This window comes from Fibroporia radiculosa (assembly GCF_000313525.1).
Source record: "Fibroporia radiculosa TFFH 294 genomic supercontigs, scaffold7719, whole genome shotgun sequence".
Lineage (NCBI taxonomy): Eukaryota > Fungi > Basidiomycota > Agaricomycetes > Polyporales > Fibroporiaceae > Fibroporia > Fibroporia radiculosa.
Window position 1 is genome coordinate 13986 of NW_012133447.1, and position 25738 is coordinate 39723.

Consider the following 25738-nt stretch of genomic DNA (forward strand, 5'->3'; position numbering starts at 1 on the left):
TATATTTATATATTTGTACTTCAACATATGGAAGCTCTGCCGCGCTGAATATAGATGAGCTGCGTATTCGGTAGGGGTCAGCAGCCGTGGGACACATGCTGCGACGCCGTGGGTGAGCAAATCTACGCCATATATGATATCATGACTGATTTACTAACGCAATTTGTTCTGTCTCGTGTCGTGTGTGCGGCATCGCATGTTTTGGCTACAACAATCTTCGAATGATCCGTGCCCAGGATGGTCGCAGAATACCTCCTCGTTTTACCCTCCTAGGGAGAGTTGTGTACGAATGTATCCTTCTGCTCGGCCCCAGCTTGCCCTCGAAGTGTACGTGTGGCTTCGGGGTGTATTGTGTTCCGCTGCTGATCGGATTACAGCTCTACGAGCGCCAGCAGTGGGCGTAGTCCGAACTGGCTGGCTGCTTGCGGAACCGGGTTCCACCTGACAGGTTTTGTCTTGTGTACGTGATAGGGCGAGGGTGGTGGGGTTGTCGCCTCCTTTTTCCGACATGTGTTGGGCGAACGTGCGCATAATGGGTGCGCACCCCCGATGTTTTCATTGTTCGCTCACAGAGATGAACGGCATGGAAATTGTATTGCAGCATGGATGGCGCCATTCAGGATGGCGCTATTTCGAGTGGGATTTATTCTGGTCCTTGTGTTGCTCGAGATTGCCCATGGATGAGCAACGTTCACTTCACGAGCAAAATGAGATCTGCAATTACCTTACCGACGTTTGTCTTGCCGATGCCTGGCGCGGTGACGATGTGATGCTGGGAGAGTGGACGCCAACCGATGGGGACCGCAGTGAACAGGAGTGGACGCAGAGTGATGCCGCACTGCAGTGAGGCGGTAAGCGAGGGTCAGCAGGGGATGGCCGGGGTCAGGTGGGCGGGGAGAGGCGACGGGCAGTGTCACGTTCGACTGGGGGCATGTGGGGGATGTGCAGTGCTGGAGCCCATAAGCTGGAGCGGACCAATGGGAGGGAGACACAGCGGAACGAGAGGCTTCTTCCGTTGGGCAATTAGGCTCTGAGACGTCGAGAAGCGCTGGAGCAGCGAGTACCCGAGATCGTCGCGGCAGGTTGGTGTACTCGCTCACTGCATCTCTGCTGCTGTGCTCTGGACATGCAGACTGTCACATGCGCCCGTGTCGGCGGGTGCTGTTCGGCGGGAGGGGCACAACAGTTGAACAAGAGAGTATACCTGATTGCCGCGTGCGATGCCGAGTGCATTAACCGTAGTTTGGCGGTGGCAAATTGTCACCACGATTGAATTGCAAAGGCGAACGTTTGTTGTATATGGAGACATTCTGCCCGGGTCCAGAATTAGATGGAATGCGTACAGGTGGAGGTGATCGTGGCATTGGAATGGACTCTTGGGGGGCGGCGCTGCTCAGGCTATGCCTCCTTTGTGAGCCCCCGCGGGCGTTCTTGGCGGCCACAGAACAAAGTGTATTGGATGGTTGCAAGTAAGTGACTGTACATATGTACTTTCAATCGTTTAGCGGAAAGGCACCGACCCAAGATCGGGCGAGGAGCCGATCCGGGAAAGGCGCGCCCAGCGCCCGGGGCCATGCGTGCGCGATCACGCCGATGACTGCAGTCTCGTCGCAAGGTCCTCCCTGACCGCGGTCACGCATATAAAAGCCCATCCGCTCCAACCATGTTCCGCCGCCCTGCTCGTCTCTTCATCGCTCCTCCTCCTCCACCGACCCTCGACCCGACATGCCACCCTCGGGCCCCTCTCTCGTAGCCTCGTATCCCCCAGAGCTCCTCTCCGCCATATGTGCGCATATATTCGCCGCCGGAATACCCCCTTCCATCCCGTCGCTCGACCCTCTGTTATGTTCGGACAATTCTGTCCCGACCGCTTCTCCTTCGTCATACCCTTCTGCGCACTGGCAAGATTCTGTCATCAGAAAAACTCTCGCAAGCTTGTGCACCGTCAACAGGGCCTGGTCCGAGGCGGCCAGACCCTGGCTATGGCGCAAGATTGAAATCCGTCTCCCACACAGCTGGCTATCTCTCGTAGACCAGATTGCTGTCCACGACGACGAGGAGCTCGACCAAGACCAGGCCGCGCTCCTTGTTGATCAGACCATGCAACAAGTCGAGAGTGCTGCGCTCGCCACAAAGGATGCTTTCGGCGACTTGTCCGACAAGACCGCTGCCTTCGAGCTGCATGAAAAGGTGCTCGAGCAATTGAGTGGTCCGGACGGGTCCATCCCTCCGGAGTTGCTGACTCCTCTCGCCAGTCGTGATCCGAGCCCGCGACGTCTCCGACACAAGAGTAAGAGTCCCGTCCGCTGGCAGCTCTTGCGCTCCATCAGCGATGCTGTACGAATCATTATGGAGAACGATATGCCGGGGCTGTATGGTATGTCCAGGCATTTTTTTGTCAGGGGGCTGGGCCACGCCTGACCCAAAATTTGTGACAGTGCCGGAGCCGAATGACCCGCACCCAGGCCGTTTGGTCCGTCACCTCGACTTCAACTATTTCCGGACCATCGGCATGAGACGCTCTATTGAAGAAGGCGTCAACAATCGCTTTGTAACTGGCGACCGACTTGAGTTGGTGCTCAAGGTATGTCGTTTGAATACAGTCTTAAACGCCTCGAGCCGATGCTTTCGGTTAGGAAATGCCGTCTCTCTTGGCATTTGGTGCCACAGAATATATGGATGGCGCCCTCACATACCCCGTGTTGAAAGAATTGTTCCTGCGAGGCGCCGTATCGCGTGGTCGCGGACGTCCTCCACGTGGACGCGACGTCGTCATGTATGACCCCAACGACACCGAGCAGGAGGACATGGAGCGGCGCCGGGAGTGCAAGGAGTTGGAAGCTATTGACCTGACGGGCTGCGTCAGTGTCGTCTTCGTTGACGCACTGCTGCAGTTTGTCCAGAGCCACTTGATCGACCACTCAGATCTGGGATCGAGCGACACCGATGACGAAGGCGTAGAGAGGGATCGCGGGAGAGCCAGATCTCGCAATGCCGTCCACGACGAACAGGACGACCGGCTCCTTCTGTCTGGTCTGCGTCGGCTCGGACTTCGTGGGGTCAAGTCTATTCAGTCCCACATTCTCAGCTCCTTCGTTCTTGCCTTCCCGTCCCTGACTCATCTAGACCTTTCATGCACCCGCGTGACACCGGATCTTCTAGACGCTCTAGGTACGTCTCGCATGATCAAGCTGCAGTCCCTCGCACTCGAGCGCTGCAATTGGCTTACCGGCGAGAGCATCCGAACTTTCTTGGTCGACGCACCTGCAGCAAGGGGTATCCGCGAACTGAGTCTCTACGGAGACTGGACATACCCTTCGCCTCTCTCAGAAGACGATCTCCGAGAGATCTTCCTGCAGGCACCCTGCTTCCGGAGCGGCAAGCTCGTGTATCTCGATCTCTCCAGCGCACCGCTGTCCAGGGCAGTTCTCGCAGACTGCGAGCTGCAGCCGTGCCTGCGCTCGCTCGGCCTGTCGCACATCCGCAACCTGGAGCTCAGCGCGGTCGCGGACTTTTTGAAGGACAAGGCGCCGAACGTGGAGGTGCTCACCCTCGTCGCGACCTCCCCCGAGCTCGGCTACGGCTCGCAGGTCGTGCCCGTGCGCCAGGCGACGGTGCACCTGCATGCGCACCTCATCCGGCCGCTGTGCACGCCGCCGTTCTCGTTCAGCTTGACGCCCGGGAAGAAGAGCGCGCCAGCGCCGACACGGCTGCGCGTTATTGAGCTCGCGGTGGCGCTCCTCGCGAGCGTGGGCTCGGGCGCGGGCTCGTGGCGGGTTGTGAAGAGCAAGGGGGGGCGAGGGTGGTATGTAGACTCTGCGAGTGGGTGGATCGCGGAGCGGGGCTGTGAGAAGAGCGTGCTGAGGAGGGATCTACCGAGCGACCATCCGTGGAGGATGGAGCTTGAGCGGTTGGCGGATGCGAACGGGAACGTGAGCAGTGGGGTCGGGTGGCATGCTCGTAAGATGGAGGTGGGTATTATGCCAGTGTGTGGGCTGTCCGGGAATGCAGATACTGATCATGGTCCTTTGGCGCTATAGGTGCTACACGGACACGGAATGCTTGGACGTGAAGCTGGACTGTATGGGGCGGTATCCTATGCGTACCAGGGTTAAGCTCAACGCGGGCGAAGTCCGACGCCGATGCTCTGCTTGCATCGCAGCGCACCCGCACCACCGAAACTGTCTTACTAAAAGTAACTCTACGAAGACGCGCACGTTGGACCTTCTTTCAATGTTCGGGAAAGGACAACGACTGTTTCAAGCTCTAGCAGTGCAGCGAATATACTCGAGAACGCACTAATTTATCAGGATTTTGACCATGTACACCAATCTGGAAAGCAGCACATCAGTCATGACATGTCTATCTAATATTGTTTTTGTATGGCTACCACTGTATCTGAGCAATCTCACCGTTTTTCGCAAACCCGGACAATGCACCAGCTTCTGTGGCTGTCCTCCAAACTGTGCGCTATTATCCGTCTGTGCTCTGAGTAAAAAAACAGGTCCGACCGCGATGGGGCAGTCCGCTGACAGTGAGTGAACACCGCCCGGACCCGGTGGTTGTCGGATCATGCCGCCGCTGTCCATGGCACAGCCTTGTGGGCGCTCGATCGAGTGGCGATCCTTCGCAAAGTTCTCGCAAAGTCTGCAGTCACACCACTCGTCCCTCAGGCCAAGGCTTTAAGTACCACATTCAAATGGCTTCTGGTAGACAATCGCAGTCTTCCAGCACAGCTGCACTGGCCGCGGACCCATCCCCAGGTGGGTGCTTATATGATTACACCTGCGAGGTATTGGACAACGTCGTGGCTTTTTCGGCGCGGAGGATGGTCACCCCATCGCCTGACCAACCCCCTCAACACTCAGGAAACACCATCGACGGCACCTCCAATGGCGCTGTAAAAGGCAGTCCTCCCATTGTTCACTGCTTTCGTGCTAGTGCTGCTGTGCGTCTTATCGTCGACATGAAATACGGAACCAGTACACAGGACTAACCTTGGGCTGCCGTGGTCTGCTGCTGCTTCTCGCGGGTTCCGGGATGACTCGTTCATGATCAGCTATTGCTAGTATTGTGCAGACGTGGAATCTTCTAGGACGACTGGGTTGATGATTCAGTTGTTCTCGGCCGGGTTGCCTTTTTTGGTCTATATCTACCTTGTCGAGAAGGGACTAGACAGGTCAGTGGAACCTTCTTTGAATTTGTCTCCCATTGTCTTATACAGTGCATGTATAGCCTGGGCGTCCGTGCTTGTCAGACATATCTGGGGATTGTTGTCACTGGACAATGACCGAAGGCCGGCCGTCGGATATGGAGAAATCACTAATCGCTGGAAATGGCAGTTCTCAATCATTTTCGAAGCTCGAATGTGTTATGCGGATATTGCGGGAACGTCCGCCGGGCACGGTGTTCAGTCAATCAGCGCCTGTCAATCACCCATCTTTGGTAGTCGAACTCATCCAACGTTTGAGCTCCGAACGTAATCAAACCTCGCTTTGGTCGATGCCATATTTACTATCCGGACTTCGGGTGTGCATACTCGCGCATCGCATTGAACACCGATCGTCCGCTCGGGATACCAACTCCAAGGACACAAAAGGAAAACAGCTCGCGGTGGGTGGTAGACATACTATCAACGATGCTCGCGGAGGCAGAGGCACACGTTCCTCTAGTATCTCATGAGCCATGCGGCTGTCGCGCCTCTCCCATGACAACGTGCGATCTCCCCTTCCGCAAACCGACGCAGTTGACATGTTCACTACGACATTTCAAGCATATCTGTCCAATGACGGACTGAACCTAATATGTATGTATTGTCCTCAATGCAGTTGGTGTATGCTCAACAGTCACATTTGAATTTGGCTCGGTCCACCTGACCACGCAAAGTAAGGAGGCTGAAAGCAGAACCATACAGCCACACTGATACATATGCTCTTCCGGTACGTTGGCTTGTGACGGAAATCCAGTCATGTACGCGGAATTTAGGATTCAAGAACCCTCGGTACCGCATGTGAGGACATGGCTGCAGTTGTGGTACGTAACCGGAGGCCCTTGACTCGTAATATGATGATTCTGAACACCCATTTTTCCACCCATGCACTCTGGAAAGGTACCGCCCCAGCGCGATACGCATCGATCATCAGCGACCACAGTCCACTGCATTCATCTGCGCTAGGTGGACGCTCACTACCTGAGCGGTGTTCAGATCCGGGCCGATGTTTCTTCGAATAGGAACCCTGATACCTTCTTCTGTCGTGGTCTGTCTTGCGCCATGGCATTGGCGCACGCGATGGATGTATACGGCTTGCTCCTGATCGATTTTAGCGACACGGGAAATACCTGCTATCACCGAGCGGAGCAGTAGTAGTACCCTTATAGGGACTCGATGCCGCTTTCAGGCTCCTAGGATAGGACCACAAGGACTACACTCAGGTTTCGATCCCATTCACGCACGACTCACGAATTGACAGCTTACGGATCCGGTGTGGACTCAGATACCTCTTGAACGCGTGCGGGGTTTCCGCGACTTGATTTTGACCTCTGTGGCTCTCCTACTTCATCGCCTCGTGTCTCGGTGCCTAGGTGCTCTAGCTGACTCACTGTATGAGGGATCACCCCATAGTTCGGTAGCCGAGATCATAACAGGCAACATAGGTGTGTTCGAACATATCAAACTGCCACACCGCATCATAGATAGTGTACCACTACCACACGCCCAAAATCTTCATGATCCAGGATTACCCCGGCAATACCACACTGGGTGATGTTCGTTCCAGAATTTTGTGAGTCTTCGTTTCTGCCGAAACGTCGGGGCGTTCATCCGAAATGGTCACAGTGCGCGCGAACATTCACCCAGTGCGGTGCACCCCCTCAAGGAGGACTGCCTTTGTCCACTAGTCAAAGACTCGCGGAGCGCCCAACACACGGAATGCCCCCGCAGTTCTTCGAGAAAACGGCCTTTCTCACCACCCATCTCCGCTTGTTCCTCAACTCGTTTTGGTTAGTATTCAAGCGGATATTGCGGACTTCGCACGCACCGACGCCAGCCGATGGCTATGCTCGGCACGCGCTGCGCTGACCGACAGCAGAGGGCACTGGGGCGGTCGAATGCCCCCGGCACCCTCGCACCCCGCGTACATTTCGAGTCTGATCATTGCGTACGCTGGAGCGCGCAATGTCCCAGTATGTGACCGCGCTGACGACGCAGCCGGTAGGCGGCGTGGTCCCACTCTGCCAGAGAGCATAGCCCGTGGCCCGCCCGCTGCCGAGCTGGTGCGGAGCGGCCGCTGACGTGTTCGGTACATTCAAGGACCCTTCGTGTTTCCTAACGCAGTCATAAGCTGAGAACGAGACTGCGCCGGAAAGAGGAGGATATCTGGCAGATTGGCATATGGGTCCGGCCGGAGCGGGGTCGGGCGCGAGGACCGGGCGCAAGGCGAGACGTGCTCGTATACTGGATGGATCAGACTGATGGCCCCTCTGTCAAGCTCGTCGCACAACCACGTTGGGAGCTCAAGCAGCCTGGCTAATGCAGAGAAAAGTCGAGAGAACGCTGTAGGGTTGTACTTGTTCCTAACGTAAGGGGGCAGTGTTTATGTACAGGCTTCGCTCTTGAAGAAGTCATGCCTACAGATCCGCTGCATGTGGATCCGCCGCAACTTTCGTGATACCAATAGTGGCGGGATGGCCTCTGTTCTTGGTAGGATCGTGTTCAGCGAAGCTCGGCTGTGCTCCTAGGATCCTAACGTGTTCTCTGAGGATGCGCAGGCGGATCCGTGAGTGGGTATCGACGACAAGAGTGGGGGGTGACTCGTGCAGGTGTTGGATGGGCATGGGTATGTAACCTGTTTAAGCTGTCTACCCTGTCACACATGATATATGCTCCCCAGGAATGGCAGCTGTGGAGCTGAGCGCAACCTTTGGAAACACGCTTGGCAGGTCCATCCGGCGTCATCTCGTTACGGCTGGTAAGACGCGTCTCCGTCTGAATCCTTGAAGTAGCAGTCCAAACGCGCGTCAGCTCGATGCCTGCCTCTCTGCGCCTTGGTCGCTAGCCTCGCACCACGTCCTGGTGGGTAAGCACTATGGGCTTGAGGCAATGTTGTCGCGCAGACAACTGCTGTCGCCTGCGGCATGCCCGGGCCTGACGCACCCCCGACGCAATGCGCAAGGCCGTACTCTGGCGGCACAGTCTCTGCGCCGCGGAGGTTGCAACGATCCGAGCACCAAACCTCCGCTCTGCAGTACCGCACAGAATGTTGCGGGCCAGTAGTTGTCGTCTGCACTCGTCCGTCCTCAAGTTCAAGTGTAGGGCGCTCCTAGTATGACGCACATCTGTTTGGGAATGATGAGATCCAGATACTGATCTGCGTGGCCCGCGCAGTCGCAAGCGCTTTGGCCTGTCCTGGATAAGTACATATACATATACATATATATATATGTAATGTGGTCCATGGCTTGATCACAAATTCAGAATTCATATCCACGGCACTCAGCGGAGTGGGACCGGCGGTGGCATGTCATTGTCGGAGTTGAATATAAGATACGGTGGTTTTGTCGCCGCCGAGGCTGTGTGTGCTTGAAACCCGAATGTCGGGAACCTTGAGTTTGAGTTTGAATGCCCTCTGCAGCTTCGAGACATTTGAGCTCAGTACAACATAGTATGTTTGGTGTCGGAATCACGAACAAGGCCGACAATTAATAAATGAAATCATCCAGGTCGAGTGCAAGCGCCACAGGCTGCCAAGGACGTGCGGGATGAGCGCTATCCGCGCGGACAGGAGGCTTGGCATGGCCCAAGCTCGGCACAGCCTGCCCCACGATGGGACGCAACTGGTGTTCAGCCGCAGTCTGTTTCTCCCGTTTTTGGTGTGCTGGCTGTGGCATACTTAATACCTGTCCCCGTTCTGTCGTCCTTCTTTTCGATACTCCGCCTTGACTCTGCCAGCTTATCGCAAATACTCGACCTATTGCACCGACGGCCTTCACCGCCACGCACTGTTCCAATTGTCACCGTATTCTGTTTCCTTACAAGAGCGGTATGTTTCCTCTCATGGCTGTGCCCTGAGTCACTAATTGTCCAATGCGTCTGATAAGATCTACCGTTCATTCCTCAGGAATTGCCATACAAGGCCACTGCATCTCTGGCCGTCAGAAATTTGTGCCACGACCCTTGCTTGGCCAGTAGTGGACAGCCTAAATTACACTATAAATGTGTGCGTACCCATCCTCTCCTCCTCCTTGCCATCTCTTCTTCTACGGGGTCTGATAGTACTTGCACGTAGCACCCTCCGACATATATTCCGCAGTAACGCAGCCAGCCGCAATAGGCTCGTCCTCGAATTACCCGCCACAGTCACCGGGAATCACGCGTCGCCCCACGTTCGACTTGCCCAGCTCCTCGCCCACGTCGCAGCACTTTCCTGGGCCACACACGCCTGACCGCAGACCATCGCGTTTGTCCCAGCGCGTGCCGAAACGCGCGTCCACACTGCCCGCCACGGTCCCCTTTTCTCCTAGATCCTTCCAGACGCAGCGTTCTGCGCGCACGGTTTCTGGCGCGTTCGAGACCGTGCGACGTCACATTTCGGAGCTGCCAGAGATGATGAAGCCAGAGAAAGCCCCCAAGCCTGCCCAACCAGGGATCTGGCGTGGCATAAAGACCATCATACTCATGTCATGTACGTGGTGCCACGGTCATTTTGAGTGGCTATATGCGTGTTGCTGATACAAAGTTGGTCTATTTACAGGGCTAAATCTACTGCTCGCGTGTATTCCGGTCTCGGTTCGTGCCTGTCTTCGTCTCGTGGGCTCAGCATGTAATGAACCGAATCTCTTTTCGCAGTGGGCACTGAATTTCGCGTTGCCAAAGACGAACACAAATGACACGCTTATATTCATCTGTACGCATGCCGTCTAGTGTCTCGTAGAGAAGCTGACCGACGGATATCCTAGTCTCCTTCCTTGCGATCATCCCTCTGGCGAAGCTGCTCGCATTTGCAACGGATGAGCTATCATTGCGAGTGGGGCAAACGCTCGCGGGGCTGTTGAATGCCACACTGGTATGTACGTCTCTGGATATCCACTGCAGCCGCTCATAGTCGCTTGGCAGGGAAACGCGTACGTATTACATCTCACCTCCGTGGCGCTATCCACATACTGACGTCGAGGTCCACATACGTCTGCAGTGTGGAATTGATAGTTGCGGTGAGTGGTCTGAGTGGTTCGATATTTATCCAAATTAAGACCCCAATGTGGACAGATCATTGCACTGGCCCACTGCGAGCTCCAGATTGTCCAATCATCATGTACGTCACATTGTTCCTTCGATCAGCCATGGCGTTCTGTCTCGCATACCATTGAGCGCTGGGCTTCATTCCCTTTCGTTTCATTTTCGTATGCGCGGTGCTCATGTGCATGTACCTCATAGTGGTGGGCTCCATACTGAGTAACTTGCGTAAGTGCTCGAATTACTTCCATATATCTTTGACGCTGAATGTGTTCTTGATCCGTTCAAATCAGTCCTTGTCCTCGGAATGTGCTTCTTTGCCGGTGGTGTTAAGTTCTCCGAACAAGGTTTCGGCATGAGTACGTCCCTCGTGATATGTATTCCCGCGCTACTTCTGACACAACCTTATCATTTTGGATTCTACCCCTTCACCATTCCGTGCCTCCGCTCCCTTCAATCCGGCATTGTGACTTGTAGGCGCGACGCAGCTTAATTCCTCTCTCTTGACGGTATCCGTTATTGCGATCCTCCTCCCAGCAGCTTTCCATGAGGTTGCTGGCGCGGAAATCCCAGATCCTCTTGAGGGACGAGAGATTCTCAGTTTCAGCAGAGGTGTGAGTATATGCACTTCCTATCAGCCCCTTATCACTCCGGCCTTCGAAACCCTAGTACACCGTGGCTAACGAACCTTCCGTCTTGTCATCTAGGCCGCGATCATTCTTCTATTCAGTAAGCCGTGCCGCAGTCCGTATCCGTCCCACCTTCTTGGTGCTGACTACAGGACTAGTCTACGGATGCTACCTCGTGTTCCAGCTATTCTCGCACAAGGCTATGTACGAAGATGAGGGTTCTGACGTCTTCAAGTCGACGAAGTATCCGCCGCGCCAACCCGGCTCCCAGCCAATGTTCAGCACGCAGAAGCAGTGGCTTGCGACGCATTTCCAACGAGGCACAAATGGCAGCAACGAACCGCTCTCCCCGTCTGCGAATGCACATGGACATGAGGCGCCATTTGTAGCGCGCGAGCTCCACCAGAGTCCGGTGAGCGAGAGGATCGTTCTCGCGGACATGTCGCCCGACCTCGAGCGGGTTGAGAGCCCCAGGAGCCAGCAATCGTCCAACGAAGATCTTGAGCAGCAGCAAGACGAGGAGGTTGAGGAGTTGAAACTCACGTTGCCGCTGACTATCGGACTCCTTGCCGTAGTCACTGTGGTGAGTCGATGCTTGTCCATTATGCAGCGTCATGACAAGGAGCTAATTCGATCAACAGTTCGTTGCGGTAACTGCAGAATGGCTCGTGAACTCCATCGACGGCTTGACGGCATCCGGCACAATCAGTAGGGAATTTGTTGGCCTCATTTTACTGCCAATCGCCGGCAACGCGGCTGGTGCGTAGTTTTCTGCTACGTATATGTGAAACCGTTTGACGCGTCGCCTGGCTTTAGAGCATGTCACTGCGGTGACGGTATCGGTGAAGGACAAACTGAACCTCAGCATCGGTGTTGCAGTTGGCTCGAGTATAGTGAGTGGCTCCCCGTTTCACGAGATTGCTGGCTCAAGCTGTCGTGCAGCAAATTGCGCTATTCGTCATTCCGTTCTCCGTAATCTTGTCATGGATTATGGGCAAGCCGCTTACCTTACTGTTCGATCCCTTCGAGAGCATTGTCCTCTTCCTATCTGGTAAGCCCTCTTCCCAGATTGATTTGCCCGATGCTTACAACGCATGGCAGTACTCGTCGTGAACTACACTGTAGCTGATGGCAAGAGTAATTGGCTCGAAGGCATGATCCTCATGTGCTTATATGTCATCATTGCAGTGACTTTCTGGTATTACCCTGGTACGCTCGTTTGATTTCCTTATTCGCATGCTGTGGCTGACCCCCTTGATATTCTAAGGCATCAGCATCTCACAGCAGATTGCGAGCCAAGAATTGTCTTGCTGAACGCACTCACGAATTTCCTGTCATTATTATTGAAAGCTCCTCTTCTGGATCTCCCTGTTATCCTGGGTCTTATGGTCTTATGCTCACCTCTCTGCCCATGGTCTTCACTCTCCTTCACACTCTGATTATCGTCACGCCAACTCCACTGGTGCTACTTCGTTCATCTCAAGAGCATTCCGCCCGCCACACTTTATGAATATCTCTCCCAACGCCTATGCTACTTCCTCTGCTTACTTAAGTTCCGCAGCCCCAGCGTCTGTCCCCGCATTCAACTGGCAGATTGGGCTTCCCTGAGGGTGGCAACATACTACACGTCGGCGCGGTGCGCCCGGACGCCCTTTGGCCGATGATTGTGACACTCTCTGGACCAGGACTGTTTTCATGACAACATGGCGACAGTCGTGGTACATGAAGAACCTGGCCATTTCTCGCCAGAGGGTTCTGCTACTCTATCATACCAAGGACAAAGTGGGTAGACACTGGACAAGTCGTTTCATCTATCTAGATATGTTATAAATGTTTGCCATCGCGAATTGTATCCCATCCCACATCTGATTCCCGATCACCCGTTTCCTTACGTCCAAACTTCACTCTAATATCTTTGTTGATGAGATGTTTCGTGGAATGGTTCGCAACGTTGCCCAAGAGTTCGATATATACCCGTTGTATTCATAGGCTAATGATGCTAGTAATGATACCAGCTGCGCAGAATAGAATGGCATTCCCACCTCATGTTTGTGTCGTCAGCTCTGCTGCACGGCGACTGGGTGACTCCTTCAAATCAGTAATGCCAAGAAAATCAGTGCGTGTTGGTACAGCATGCTAGATGTACATCAGAAACAACATATAGAAATACGAAATAGTTAATGGCGGTGCTCTGCAACGGTGCAACCTCGTTCCTGTCGGATGCCGAGACATTACAACTTTGCTTTGGCCGCACCTGAGTCCACCAGCGTTGCTGCGGCAGCCGCGAGGACGACTGCCTCTCGTTCCTTGACTTTTGTGGCTATGTCAAACCCATGATCAGTGCGCACTCCGGCTGCTCTGTACCATAGACGCACTGAAGACCACTTTCTCTCCCTCCTTCCACATCTCGGTGACCAATGTTTCACCAGGGTATACAACACCGGCAAATCTGGAGAAGACCGTCAACACATGACTTATTCGGAGGGCAAGGCACCTATGCTACTTACCGTACTTTAATATCCTTAAAGGGCCCGAACGCCTTCACTACATGCTTTCCAGAAATCCCGAAAGAACAAAGACCTGCGCAATGTCAGAAAAAAAGGGGACTGCAGCGCATTGTGACCAAGAGCGATGCCTCAATTACTCACCGTGCAAAATCGGCTTGTCAAATCCCCCGACTGCTGCAAACTCTGGAAGAATCTACAGAAAAGTGTTGGCTCCCTGAAATCAATAGATACCCGGTGACACGCACATGTAATGGATTATAGTCTCCGCTCAACCTTGGCGTGGAATATCGATGAGCCTCATCCTCGAGACCGAGCGAAGCTCGGACTCACCGGTACAACGCGGCCTGAATTGGGAGGGTCTTTTCCTCGAGGACAACGTCTGGTCGCCGCTGAGGCGGTGTATTGGACGCGGATGCTGCTCCACGGTCTAGAATGTTGTAATAAGGACAAGGGTGTTGACACGCGCCTCATGGGCGTCTACTGACAGAAGACGGACGTGCGCACCTTTGCCTGCACGCTTGCCTCCAAATCCGCCTGCTCCGCGAATGAATACTGTCGACTGGTTCTCGAAGATCACCGTTCCAGTTTCTGAATCTTTTGTCTCTACGACGGTCGTAACTGCGGCAGCTTTGCCTTTGTCCAAGACCTCCATCAGTCTAGAATGGAAGGTAGGCGAGTTAGCATGTCCTGAAACGGCTACAAAAACGCGAAGTAGACGAAGCGGTATGACGCTCACCGTGCCTCGTTCACAAAATTCCCACTAGTGGGGATCGGGCCCTTTACCGACAGATATTGTTCACCATGGAGCAGCTTCGCCTGCGACAAGAAAATTGAGGCTGACATACGATCACGCTGGAGATATATTGTTCCACAGCACATACCGGATTATAGTTTGGTAGCCAGTCCAATGACATACCTCCGCTCGCCATGAATTGTGGAACAACACCGAACGTTGGCAGCGCAGCAAACTCCTCGTGGCCCTCGAATGTCCACTGGAGCTCTTTCTCAGTTGCACCTACGCCGAGGTTGTACAGGATCACGTCGCGTTCTGTGTACGTAAAGTCGAGTGGCTCCTCAACTTTCCTCTTCGCCTCGGCAACGAGCTCAGAATCTTCTGGGTCTGCATAAGGGCTGTCGCCCTCGCTGCTGGCCTCTTCCTCGTTTTCAAAGTTCTCCGCAATCTAATCAGGCAATGTCAAAGTCCGATATGCACGTAAAACCGAATAAATCACCTGCATGAACGCTTCTTGCGTGTTTGCAGGATTGGTTGCCCGATCATCAGCTATCCCCACAAGGCAATATCGGTCAATGTTGACATCAATCTCAGGGCCCACGCACAAAAGTCTGTGATGGCACTCCACTTCGCAATGATGGCTTCCGGGGTCAGTGGTTTGTTCACCGGGAAACCATGTCCACCCGTTCGCTGCCAGCGGAGCTGCGCCACCCAGCCCGCCGCAATCTGGAACACCCCACCTGTCGTCTCCTCGTTTGCTTCGCTCGTAAGAAATCCAACGACAGGAGCAATGTACTCCTCCTATTCCCACAGATGTGGTGACGATCAAGCGCGTCAGCAATCGTGCTTTAGATATCTCCGATTCTTAACGATGTGGTCTTACCTTGATCGCATCGACATTGTGGTGGGCGCTGATCGTTTCGATCGAGAATAGACGCGCGAGAAGGGGTGAGTGGATGGACAAAATGTAAGCTTGAGACAAGGATAGCATCTCACCGGCCCAAGCCCACAAGCGCGCCCGCAGAAGGCACAACAATATTCGCCAAGATGTTGTATTTTTGGCCTTCAATGGCGAGCGTGCGAGTCAGGCTCACAACAGCGGCTTTCGCCGTAGCATACTATGGTTAGTGATTTGAGCCTACCCTTACTGGAAGAAACGGGATCGTGCTCACATTCGCAAGTCCTGGCATACCGTCTGTGAGATAGGACAATTATTTATGCGATAAGATGGACGAAAGGCAAGAAACTGACAGATCCCTGCCTGAGAACCTGTCGTCACAATTCGTCCAAACTTCTGCTTTTGGAATATTGGCCACAAAGCTTGAGCGCACTATAGATAGCGTTACCCTCATGTGATGCGCATATATTCGGAACCGTACTCACCTTGAATGTTGCGCTGCAGTCCCAGCATATTAGCTTTCGAGATCCGATACGGCATGGAAGTGACTGACCGGAGATGCACGGCCATGACCTCGTCCCATTCCTTCTCACTCATCGCCGCAAATCCATTCTGACGCACGACGCCCGCATTCGCCACAAGCGCATGCACGCCTCCAAACGCATCTAGAGCAGTCTTGACAATACTCTCTCCATCTTCTGCGGAGACAACTGCGGCAGCTGCTTTCCCGCCCACTACACGACTCCGTTGACACCGTACTGATATAGAAAGAAATGACGGAGACGCACATTGTTTGATTTCGTCAACCACCGCACTCGCAGCCTTTGCGCTGACATCATTGACGACAACATTTGCACCAAGTCGCGCGTACATGAGCGCATACGCACGTCCGAGACCAGCGCCAGAACCTGTGACAATTACCGTCTGGCCGTCGAAACGGACTTCGGGAGAGGCATGAGTATTTTGCGACAGCTTAGCACCTTGTGCAAGAATGGCCTGTTGCAATTGCTAGTGTCTAGATCCAAAGCGCACTCAGATCAGATAGACATACCTGCGGGTTAAAGTCCGGGAGGTTTTGCGGGCTTCATGCATAATAAATTGGCCCAAATGAACTCGGGATTGTAGCGAGTGATAAAAAAGGGAGATAGACGCACTGCTCAGGGTCACTGAAATCCGTGATTTCATCCCATTTGTCCCCAATCTGCGTTGTTTTGTGAGTACCTACCGACACCACTCTTGGTGGAACTCACAGCGGAGGGGGTGAGTGAAACATCCGTCTTGAATACAACACCTTTGCTGCGTTCCCAGCGGACTTCGGCTACGAAGCCTGCGCCGACCTCAAATATCCTACCTGATGCGTCAGGGCCGTCAGGGTGCGTGACTGCTGCAACAAAGGGCGCAACATATTCTGGCTGAGGTAAGTTCAGTAAGCAATCACGCTGAACACAATGTATGTGTACCTTCAAATTTGCCAGCATCTCTGGCGGCATGATGGTCTCGGTCATTGCAGATGCAGCCATCTGAGATATATATATAATAATTATAGATCTGACCACTACGCAATACGCAACGCAGGCTTACAGGTGCAATGACAATTGCCTTGATGCCATGCCTGGCACCTTCGAGTGCAAGCGTTTTCGTGAAAGCAATAAGACCCATCTTCGCAGCACTGTAGTTGGCCTGTCCAAAGTTGCCTGGCATATCCAGAATATGAAATGAAGAATGTGTATCAGCTAGAGCGACACAAACCGTACAACCCCGCAGCGCTCGCGGTGTTCACAATGCGACCAAAACCTTGGTTGCAGAATATGGGCCACACGGCCTTGCTGCATGAGAAAGACCCTTTGAGGTGGACGAGCTGCACTTGATCCCATTCCTGGTCTGTCATATTCCTGAATCTAATAACCTAGCCTTAAACGTGTGGCGCTCCGAGATGAAAATGTCTGTACGCACCCCTTGTCTCGAAGGATACCGGCATTGTTGATAAGGATGGTCACTCCCCCGAATGCATCGAGCGCTGTCTTTATTACGGAAGCTCCATCTGCAACCGAGGAGGTATTCACAACAGCCTTTCCACCACCTGCGGCGCATTCACGGTCAGCGAGTCTTAGCCTACCAAACTGAATGATCCGAGCACCTTGTGTAATTTCATCCACTACCTTCTGCGCAGCTGCCTGGCTGACATCATTCACGACCACATTCGCGCCCCTTGATGCATAAAAAAGCGAATACCTACAAGTGGCATTGCAGTTAGTAGCGGACCAAATGGGCATCGAGTCGAGGGCATACGCTTTCCCCAAGCCTCCGCCTGCGCCAGTGATGACAACAGTATGGCCAGTGAATGAAAGTGAAGACATATCGACAGTTCAGTTTAGTGGGCGCACTTCAGGTTAGCACCTGGCTTCAGTGACCAGAGTCGTCATACTATGCCGCCGCGGCATGTGATTCTGATGATTACGGCCCGGGATTAAACCAAGATCCACGGCCATTCGGTGCGGCTTACAGCCGGTCTTCCAGCCGATCCATTGTTCTGGATCGGTTTGATTCGTTGTATACGCCTCGCCGTCCAAGTTCTGCTTTCAAGTATCCGAGGACTACATGGCTGACGATAAAGTGAGTCCCGAGCCACAGCCTGCTAGGCCCACATTATCCCGGTCAGCGACGACGTTGACTGCCCGCGACGAGCTGCTGCAAGCCAAGAAGAACACCCTCCTCAAGTCGCACGGAAGGCCGCCATGGTCTGACCATTCAATGGGATCCAAACTCTCATGCAGCCTACTGAGCTGTCCACTCTAGGTATGGCGAAGACGGCTCCCCAATCTCGGACGCATTTGTCGTTGGCATTGCTGGTAAGCTACGCAAATCCCCGTGCTTGTGACTGCATTTTGAGAATTGCCACAGGAGGATCCGCCAGCGGCAAGGTGTGATAGAAGCATTGCCTAAATCGTAAACAAAACTCTGACCCTATCTTCGAAGACACATGTAGCCCGTCGCATCGTACAAGCACTGGGATCTATTCCGACTGTCATTATTTTATCCCAAGTACGTCAGCATCGTCCGCTCGGTAGGCATATCTACACCTCAAATCACTTGCCAGGATAGCTTTTACAAGCGACATACACCTGAGGAAATCGAGCTAGCTAATGCCAGTCGCTTCGATTTTGATCATCCAGGTTTGGTGACCCTGGCCCGTGGACGCCTTATACTGATCAGCTATATGTTAATCAATCCAGATGCCATCGACATGCCACTCTTCGCATCCGTGCGTGTTCTGATTCTTGTCCTACTTAATGGGATACGAGGTGTACTTGAACTTTGAAGGACATGGAATGCAGTGTCTATCCGATTTAAGGGCTTGCCGGCAGACGAACATACCCATATACTCCTTCACGGAACACCAACGTTTACGTGAAACCAAATATCTGTATGGTGCCGCAATCATCATAGGTAACTTCCGTACTGCATTTCTTCTTGTGTCTCATCTGAGTGTTATTTTGGGCAGCGGAAGGTATCATGGCTCTACATGATCCGGCACTAAGAGCGCTATATGACCTCAAGGTACGATATATGGCGGGTCTTCACTTGAGACCACCCTATAATTACGATGCTAGATCTTTGTGCAATGCGACTCAGATCTGATGCTTGCTCGACGGATTCGTCGCGATGTAAAGGAGCGAGGAAGAAGTGTAGATGGTGTGCTCGAACAGTATGTTATTTGTCATCGGATCGCCTATTCACCTCAACACATCACTAGGTATCTGCGATATGTGAAGCCATCATATGACAACTTCGTCCAGCCGACGTCCCGCTATGCCAACATTGTGGGAGCATCTTGCATCTTCTGGAGGCTGTGCTTACGAATGGCGCTAGATTGTTCCAGGATACGACAATGCAGTTGCTACTGACATCATCGCTACCCACATTCGCAGACAGCTAGACGGTCGTGCTACTCAACTCCGTCAACGTCTCGCTGGAGCTGGGCCCCGCGACTTGATTCCGCAAGATTGCACGCCAGACCCTGCTAAAGAATACCTCAATCTTACCATACTATCGCATACGCCCCAGCTGCAGGTATCGATCATCCTCTATGTCTACTAAGCGATGTTCATCTCATCTTACATTAGGGGATATTAACCATCTTAAGAGATCGCACTACTAACCGAGGAGACTTCATATTCTTTGTTGACCGGCTAGCCACCTTACTGGCTGAGAAAGCCATGGAACACCTACCGTTCCGTCCCAAGACTGTAATGACTCCCCTTGAGGTAGAATCGCACGGAAACGAATTAGATACGGACGTGCGTTTATTTCTGAATCATGGTTCCGACTCCAACAACTTAATTCTACCATCACAGTATATCTGTGGTGTGTCCATTTTACGTTCGTATGTGTCTGATTCATAATTTATCTCGACCGCTGCTCACTCGTTCCTTGCAGAGGAGGCCCTTTGGAGCGCGGTCTGCGGAGAGTCGTCAGTGCCATTCCGATTGGGTCCATGTTGATCCAGTCGGAAGCTGCCACTGGCGAGCCTCTACTCTTTCACCTACAACTTCCCATTTACATCCGGCATCGACATCTCGCAGAGAAGAGCTGGGTATTCGTGCTGGACGCACAAGTACGATGTCCTTCCATCTACTGGCAGCAGCACCCCTGACACAGTCTGTAGATCGGAACAGGTGCTGCGGCGTTCATGGCTATCCGTGTTCTCCTCGATCATGGCGTTCCCCAAGATCACATCATATTCGTCGTGTTCCTGGTCGCGCGATGCGGTGGAATCTCCATGTTGCAACGTGCATTCCCCCAGGTGAAGTTCGTGTGCGGAGCCGTGGATGACGGATTACAAGAAATGTGGTTGGAAGGCGTCGAGGAGGGCGACGGTCAGATGGAGGCGGAAGGTCGCAAGGCCTGGGTGGTTGAACCCGGAATGGGTCACATAGGTGTGCATACGTTCATAAAGAGATCTCAGCCAAGTTCTGAACACATTTCCTACTCAGGCGATCGCTACTATCTTTAGTATTCATTTGCATCTCAATAATCATACCACTATCTTCACCTGATGACATGAAATCCGTTCAGCAGGTCAGCCCCAGTGAGAATTGACATGAATCAAAACGAGAAACTGTGTCATTCAATGAGAAAAACTGAGATAAATCGAATTGGCGCGAATTACATAATTCAGCTTTCTTCACGCGTTTTCAACGCAATTCATTGAGTGACCCAGTTTCTCGATTTAATTCATGTCATTTTCCACTGGGGGTCAGCTTGGTTGCTGCAGGCTAGTTTCGTTGTCACCATGCTTCACACGACGAGATGAGTAGGATGCATTGATGGGGGTATGTAGTGAACGAGGAAACACTGAACCCACAAACGAGTGAATGATAAATGAGAACTAAGATGCATATGCAATATTGACTACTAAGAAAAAGATCGCGGGTAACATAAAATTCGTAAGATTCGTTAGTTTGACTGCCCAGCAGACGCCACGGCTTTACATAATGATGCACCATTTAGATCTCTTTTTCTCGTCGATGACGCCGTCGATTGGCGTATTTGTTGGCACTTCGAGGGCAGGGGATTCTGTTGCGCTAGTTGGACTCTTGGAGAACTCTCCAGAGGCATATTCGTGCGACGTTCGACCTTCAGGTAGTTTATGAGTACTTGAAAACCAGCCTCCAGGGAAGAAACGCGACGACGTGGTAGACTCTAGTCGAGCGCGTCCATTTGTCGGAGATGTGGTGCCAGTTTGAGTCTCAGAATCACCGCTGATATCGACTGGAGCATTCTCATCCAGGGGGGCCAAACGGAGCAAGCTTGGCCTGTATCACAGAGTTAACACTACCATATAGACACTACAAAAAATTTACTCACTTGGTAACAACCTTCTGACTCGACACATCGTTGTTTTCGATAGTCGGGAACGCTTGAGGCTGACCATTGCCGTTAGAGACACCAGTTGGCTCCGAACTATCACCATTTGCTGCTTCAGTAGAAGTACCTGGACCTTGGACAGTTACAGAATATGAAGGCGTCCATGGGCGTTCATGACATTCTTCTGTGACAGTCATGTTATCTGTCTGCGCTATTTCTTCTTCGGGAACTGCTTCAGGCGCTATCTCTTCGATCACGTCGACTGGTGGCGGCTGTTCTGTTACTTCAACAGGAGCGGGTAGCGTGTCTAGCTGATTGACCTCCTCATCTTCGAGAACAACAGGGCCACTGAACGGACTCTTCCCTTGGTTCGTGACTGAATATGAAGGTGTCCAAGGTCTTTCCGGCACCTCTGGGGCTGACGCGTCCAAGGAAGACTGAGAAAAGAATGTTATCATCATACTTAACACTTTCACAATAAGAAGCTACCTGTGTATCTTCGGCGACGATTTCTTCCGCTTCACTTGTAAGAACAATTTCAGGTTGAGCAGTCTCCTCCGCAACTTCGTTGTCGACTTTGACATTAGAGTCAATATCGGTCGACGCGGAGACAGGCGCTTCCACAATTGAGTCGATAGGCTCTGCGACACTGGCACCTGCCAGCGAAACATCTTTTAATTCCTCAATATCAGCATCCTCTGTGGGATGCGGGCCTTGCAATGGACTAGCGCCTTGTGAATTGACAGAGTACGAGGGGATCCAAGAGGATTTTGAGCTATCCGCAGTATCAGACTCGGTAGTGGGAGCATGGACTTCTCCCTCTTCTGCTTGGGGTAGAGCGTCTTGATCTTCAATGACAATAATGGCCACCGTCTCAGTAGTAGAGGCAATAGCGTCAACCTCCAGCTCAGGTTCCTGGATTTCAGCGACCGTCTCGTCAGTCACGTTGATTGTCTCAGAACTGGCCTCGGGTGCGCCTATAGGCTCAACAACATCCAACTGAGCATCATTGACAGCAATTGTCTTCGGCGAAGGCAGGGGACTAGCACCCTGCGAACTCACGGAGTACGAACGAACCCAGGATTGAGGCTTAGATGCATCTATGCTGTCGACAGCTATCTGCGTGGAGTCGCTCTCGGTGGCCTAAAAAGTCAGACGCCATTGTGGGTACCTGGAACTCGATCACGATACAAGATACAAGACATACCTGAGGTGGAGCTGCATCAGAAGCTGCCATGGGTTCCTCTTCGGGAGCATCAACAATCTCGGTACTGATGATAGGTATTTCAATAGGTTCTTCGACGGGAGCCTCTATCACCTCTATCGCCGACTCTGCAGAAATGGCCTCAGCAGGGGGAGGAAGCTGGTCTAGTTCTGCGATCTCATCCTGATCCTCCGCCGTAACTTCGTCCGTTCCAGGACCTTGCACAGTGACACTATATGAAGGAGTCCAAGGAGACTTGGGGCGCTCAATCTCAGCTTCACCACTTGGACTAGATACTTCTGAAATATCAAGCTCCGCTGACGATTCCTCGATACCAGTCTCGGACTCATCGACATCTACGACAATGACCGGAGTTTCGATAGATACGTCGGCTGCTTGTACGTCGTCAACGGTTATGGGTTCTTCTTGCTCGTCCAATGAAGCAGGAGATTCTTCTTCTATAGTCTCGGCTATCGCTGCGGGGACTTCGGACGCCACGTCTGCGACCGTTGGTTCAACAATAGATTCAACATCCACTACGTCGACGGTCTCTTGTACCACGGACGACGCAGCTTCTTCAGCGGGCACAATAGTTTCTTCAATATCTTCTTCAACAGTGGTTCCATCGGCAATTTCCTCTTCTGTCACGATTGCGGCGCTAGGTGAATCAGCTACGAACGTGCTCGCGTGTACAGAGGGCTAAATGATACGTCAAATCAGCAGCTAATCGCACAGATGAGTTCCAGTTACGTACTTCAGGCAGCTGCTCTAGATCCGCTATTTCGTTGTCTTCCGCTTCAGCGTTCACACCAGGACCCTGCCTCGTGACGCTGTAGGAGGGAGTCCAAGGCGATTTCGGTCGCTCTACTTCAGTCTCACCAGCCGGGAGTACATTTTCTGATACATTCACTTCCTCTGACAGTTCTACTGCATCATCTTCGGATTGGCTCGCCTCGACAACAATTACCGGGGTTTCGCCGGCCACTTGGATAGGCTTGACTACCTCAGCATCAAGGTCCACAGATACTTCGTCTGTCGTCGAGGGCTCTGCAACGACTAGAGGCGCAGATACTTCCTCTACATCTTCACTGATTAGAGTGACAGAGGCTTCTGAAAGGGCTGGAACTTCGTGCTCCTAGAGGTAGATCAAATTTAAAACCCTTCTCACGCTGCAGCACCAGAAAAAAATGGACACCTACGATAGTCTCTGTGTCTGCAGGAACTGGCGCCTCAACTTCCTCCGCGGGGGAGCTCTCGCTCTGCACAGCCACGACCTCCTCAATGACCGCAGGTTCCTCGGCAGCCAGATCCGTCTCTTCTTCGGCTATTGCAATTTCCTCAACAATGTTTTCGGCACTGATGACCTCTGGTTCGACCACATGGTCAGCGGTGACGGCGTCTTCCACGTGTTGCTCCTCGTGTATTAAAACCTAGATGACACACATTTTAGTAACGACTCATAAAGTGGATCATCAGTACGTACCTCTGCAGGTGTCTCCTCGACAGCCGCCTCTTCAGCTTCAGCGGCTGCAGTTGTGTTCATCGACTCGTCAACCACCTCATGGAGCTCCGCGGTGGTATCCTCCTCATCCTCGGAAGCCTCCGCGGCAACGATTGCGATCTCTTCTGCAGGGACAGGAATCTGCTCAGATTCAGCCGGCTCGGATACTTCTACGGTGTCAACTACCACAGTTGATGTCTCAGCATCGGCTTCACCAGAACTTTCAACGAATTCTGCAATTGTATCTTGAGGAATAATCTCCGCAGCATCTTCGACCACGCCTAATGGTGGCTCCGTGGCGTCACTCTCAACCTGGCAAGAAATTTCTGATTCAGGTACCACCTCGACGTCGCCAACCTCAGCTTCTGCTGCAGCAGTGGACAATTCTTGAGGTGGCTGAACAACTTCGGCTTCAGACATTGCAGCTGCCGAGATGTCTGTCTGGATTCAACTTAGCAGCGACCGACTACAAAAACATACAGGAACTCACAGTGGGCTCAGATTCAACCTCAGCCGAGACAGGCTCCTCGACAGCAGCTTCCGAGTCAGCCGGAACCTCCACCGATATCGAATCTTCTACAACAACTTCAGGCTCACTCGGCGTAGGCTCTGATACAGAGGTCAACTCGTCCAAAACGTCGGCAGATTCAGATGAAACTGCAATCTCCTCCAAGGGAACTTCCGACTCCACAGTCTCCTCACCAGTCGCAGGACTCTCTGCGATGAAAACTTCTTCAGGTGCTACGGCATTTTCAGTTGACGGGATATCCACAGCAATGGAGGAAACATCCACGGTTTCGACATCGTCACCTGGAATATCTGCGGGAACCTCTTCGCTTTCGACGATCACATCGACGGGTCCAGATTCTTCGACAATAACTTCAGCTGGAACAGAATCTTCGACAATAACTTCGACTGGAGCAGAATCTTCGACAAGAACGACTTCCGTCGGCACTGGCTCAGCAGTGACGTCCGCTTCTTCCTCGATAGCAGCAATGTCCGCCTCAGTAGGCTGTTCCTCCTCGTCTTCACTAACTGTTCCCGTGGGGATATCCGATACAACTTCCTCAACAATCACAGCTACCGTTTCCGGTGTCTGCGCATCGTCCTCGATGGGGTCGTCTTCCAGAGCGAGCGGGGCTTCAGCGATTACTTCCTCTGCATGGATTTCTGATTCTTCTGCTGCGAATTCTTCAACGACAATGGGTGCAGCGCTCCCAGCGTCCTCTTCCAAACCCTCCGATTCGGCCTCTGGCTCTATTGTGCCAACGGCCACAACTTGTGGTTCAACCCCCGCCTCTTCGATAACCACAGCTTCAACTGTGATGGTCTCGGTAGGTTCTGGGGACTCCACCGCTCTGGGCTCAACTGATTCCACATGGGTAGGCGCATCGGGAGCAGACTCAGCCGCTTCTAAACCGAGAGGTTCGTCGGCGGATGTAACCTCCAACTGCGAAGACTCCTCCTTCATGGAAATCACAGTCAGTGTCGCACAAAACGCGTCCGATAAGTGGCATACGACTCACAACCAGTGGCGTTTCCTCAGCGACTGCGGATGGCTCGTCGACCTCAGACGCGTCCGTCGCGCTCGCATCAACCTCGACCACTTCCTCGATGACCACAGGGTCCGCAGCAGCATGCGTAGTAGCATCTTGCGCCTCTGCCTAAGCAAAAAAACGATTTGACGGTTCCGATCATCCCGCCAGCTCACAACAGTACCAGCTGATAAACGTACCTGCGGCGTGTCCTCCTGTTCTACAATTTCTTCCTCGACTACCGCTTGAGGCTCCTCATGTGATGCATCAGCCTCGCCAGCTGATACGGATTCTTCGTTGACGGGCTCTTGCGCCTCATCTTCTGCGTGCGCATCGCCATTCAAGATGATCGCTTCCTCTAGCGGAACATCAGCGATGCCCTTGTCGAGCGCGGCGATGTCGTCTGGTATCGCTAAGTCTTTGGTCATGTGGACCGCGTTAGTGGTATCTTGCAGGACGGTGACGTCCTGTCCTTGGTCTTCCAGCGCGACAGACATAGTGCCACTGATTGAAATAAAAGGCGGTCGCGCGTTATCGAAGTATGTCCCTGCTGGGACAAAAAGTCTTGACCTTGCTGCCGAGAAGGTGGTAGTCAGTGTCGTCCAGGTGAGCTGTCGGAGCCCGGTTTCGATGAA

At 52.9% G+C, this 25738-nt stretch overlaps 6 protein-coding genes across 6 annotated transcripts; 3 read left to right on the forward strand and 3 right to left on the reverse strand.

Moving 5' to 3' along the window:
• Nucleotides 1-1725: 1725 nt before the first annotated feature.
• Nucleotides 1726-4115, forward strand: FIBRA_06468 (uncharacterized protein; the record flags this gene model as incomplete). The annotated part of the gene is made up of 4 exons (XM_012328190.1): nucleotides 1726-2377; nucleotides 2439-2584; nucleotides 2637-3971; nucleotides 4041-4115. 4 exons carry the CDS (start codon nucleotides 1726-1728, stop codon nucleotides 4113-4115), a joined length of 2208 nt encoding a protein of 735 aa, XP_012183580.1.
• A 3189-nt stretch (nucleotides 4116-7304) lies between these two features.
• On the reverse strand, nucleotides 7305-7833 carry FIBRA_06469 (uncharacterized protein; the record flags this gene model as incomplete). Its single annotated transcript, XM_012328191.1, has 2 exons — nucleotides 7305-7572; nucleotides 7631-7833. The coding sequence occupies 2 exons, from the start codon at nucleotides 7831-7833 to the stop codon at nucleotides 7305-7307; spliced, it is 471 nt and encodes a 156-aa protein (XP_012183581.1).
• A 784-nt stretch (nucleotides 7834-8617) lies between these two features.
• On the forward strand, nucleotides 8618-12171 carry FIBRA_06470 (uncharacterized protein; the record flags this gene model as incomplete). Its single annotated transcript, XM_012328192.1, has 20 exons — nucleotides 8618-8660; nucleotides 8719-9038; nucleotides 9117-9215; nucleotides 9272-9680; nucleotides 9750-9784; nucleotides 9845-9902; nucleotides 9955-10061; nucleotides 10112-10119; nucleotides 10188-10206; nucleotides 10262-10307; nucleotides 10430-10456; nucleotides 10522-10587; nucleotides 10706-10842; nucleotides 10936-10957; nucleotides 11016-11440; nucleotides 11499-11616; nucleotides 11674-11750; nucleotides 11800-11908; nucleotides 11959-12066; nucleotides 12125-12171. The coding sequence occupies 20 exons, from the start codon at nucleotides 8618-8620 to the stop codon at nucleotides 12169-12171; spliced, it is 2280 nt and encodes a 759-aa protein (XP_012183582.1).
• A 917-nt stretch (nucleotides 12172-13088) lies between these two features.
• FIBRA_06471 (uncharacterized protein) lies at nucleotides 13089-17352 on the reverse strand (the record flags this gene model as incomplete). The annotated part of the gene is made up of 27 exons (XM_012328193.1): nucleotides 13089-13177; nucleotides 13233-13306; nucleotides 13365-13437; nucleotides 13506-13557; nucleotides 13610-13637; nucleotides 13695-13791; nucleotides 13869-14020; nucleotides 14101-14180; nucleotides 14246-14545; nucleotides 14597-14646; nucleotides 14703-14898; nucleotides 14981-15008; nucleotides 15094-15215; nucleotides 15270-15292; nucleotides 15349-15427; nucleotides 15481-15493; nucleotides 15549-15729; nucleotides 15784-15991; nucleotides 16047-16077; nucleotides 16150-16196; nucleotides 16246-16407; nucleotides 16456-16515; nucleotides 16577-16689; nucleotides 16745-16893; nucleotides 16949-17075; nucleotides 17133-17227; nucleotides 17285-17352. The coding sequence occupies 27 exons, from the start codon at nucleotides 17350-17352 to the stop codon at nucleotides 13089-13091; spliced, it is 2697 nt and encodes an 898-aa protein (XP_012183583.1).
• A 241-nt stretch (nucleotides 17353-17593) lies between these two features.
• On the forward strand, nucleotides 17594-20009 carry FIBRA_06472 (uncharacterized protein; the record flags this gene model as incomplete). The annotated part of the gene is made up of 16 exons (XM_012328194.1): nucleotides 17594-17733; nucleotides 17792-17844; nucleotides 17897-17916; nucleotides 17972-18037; nucleotides 18093-18168; nucleotides 18229-18257; nucleotides 18331-18442; nucleotides 18498-18553; nucleotides 18607-18701; nucleotides 18750-18816; nucleotides 18866-19066; nucleotides 19120-19293; nucleotides 19351-19379; nucleotides 19433-19610; nucleotides 19662-19932; nucleotides 19990-20009. 16 exons carry the CDS (start codon nucleotides 17594-17596, stop codon nucleotides 20007-20009), a joined length of 1587 nt encoding a protein of 528 aa, XP_012183584.1.
• Nucleotides 20010-20483: 474 nt separating this feature from the next.
• FIBRA_06473 (uncharacterized protein) lies at nucleotides 20484-25600 on the reverse strand (the record flags this gene model as incomplete). The annotated part of the gene is made up of 10 exons (XM_012328195.1): nucleotides 20484-20811; nucleotides 20864-21300; nucleotides 21353-22006; nucleotides 22071-22766; nucleotides 22822-23202; nucleotides 23267-23497; nucleotides 23551-24009; nucleotides 24059-25033; nucleotides 25095-25232; nucleotides 25304-25600. 10 exons carry the CDS (start codon nucleotides 25598-25600, stop codon nucleotides 20484-20486), a joined length of 4596 nt encoding a protein of 1531 aa, XP_012183585.1.
• Nucleotides 25601-25738: the final 138 nt, after the last annotated feature.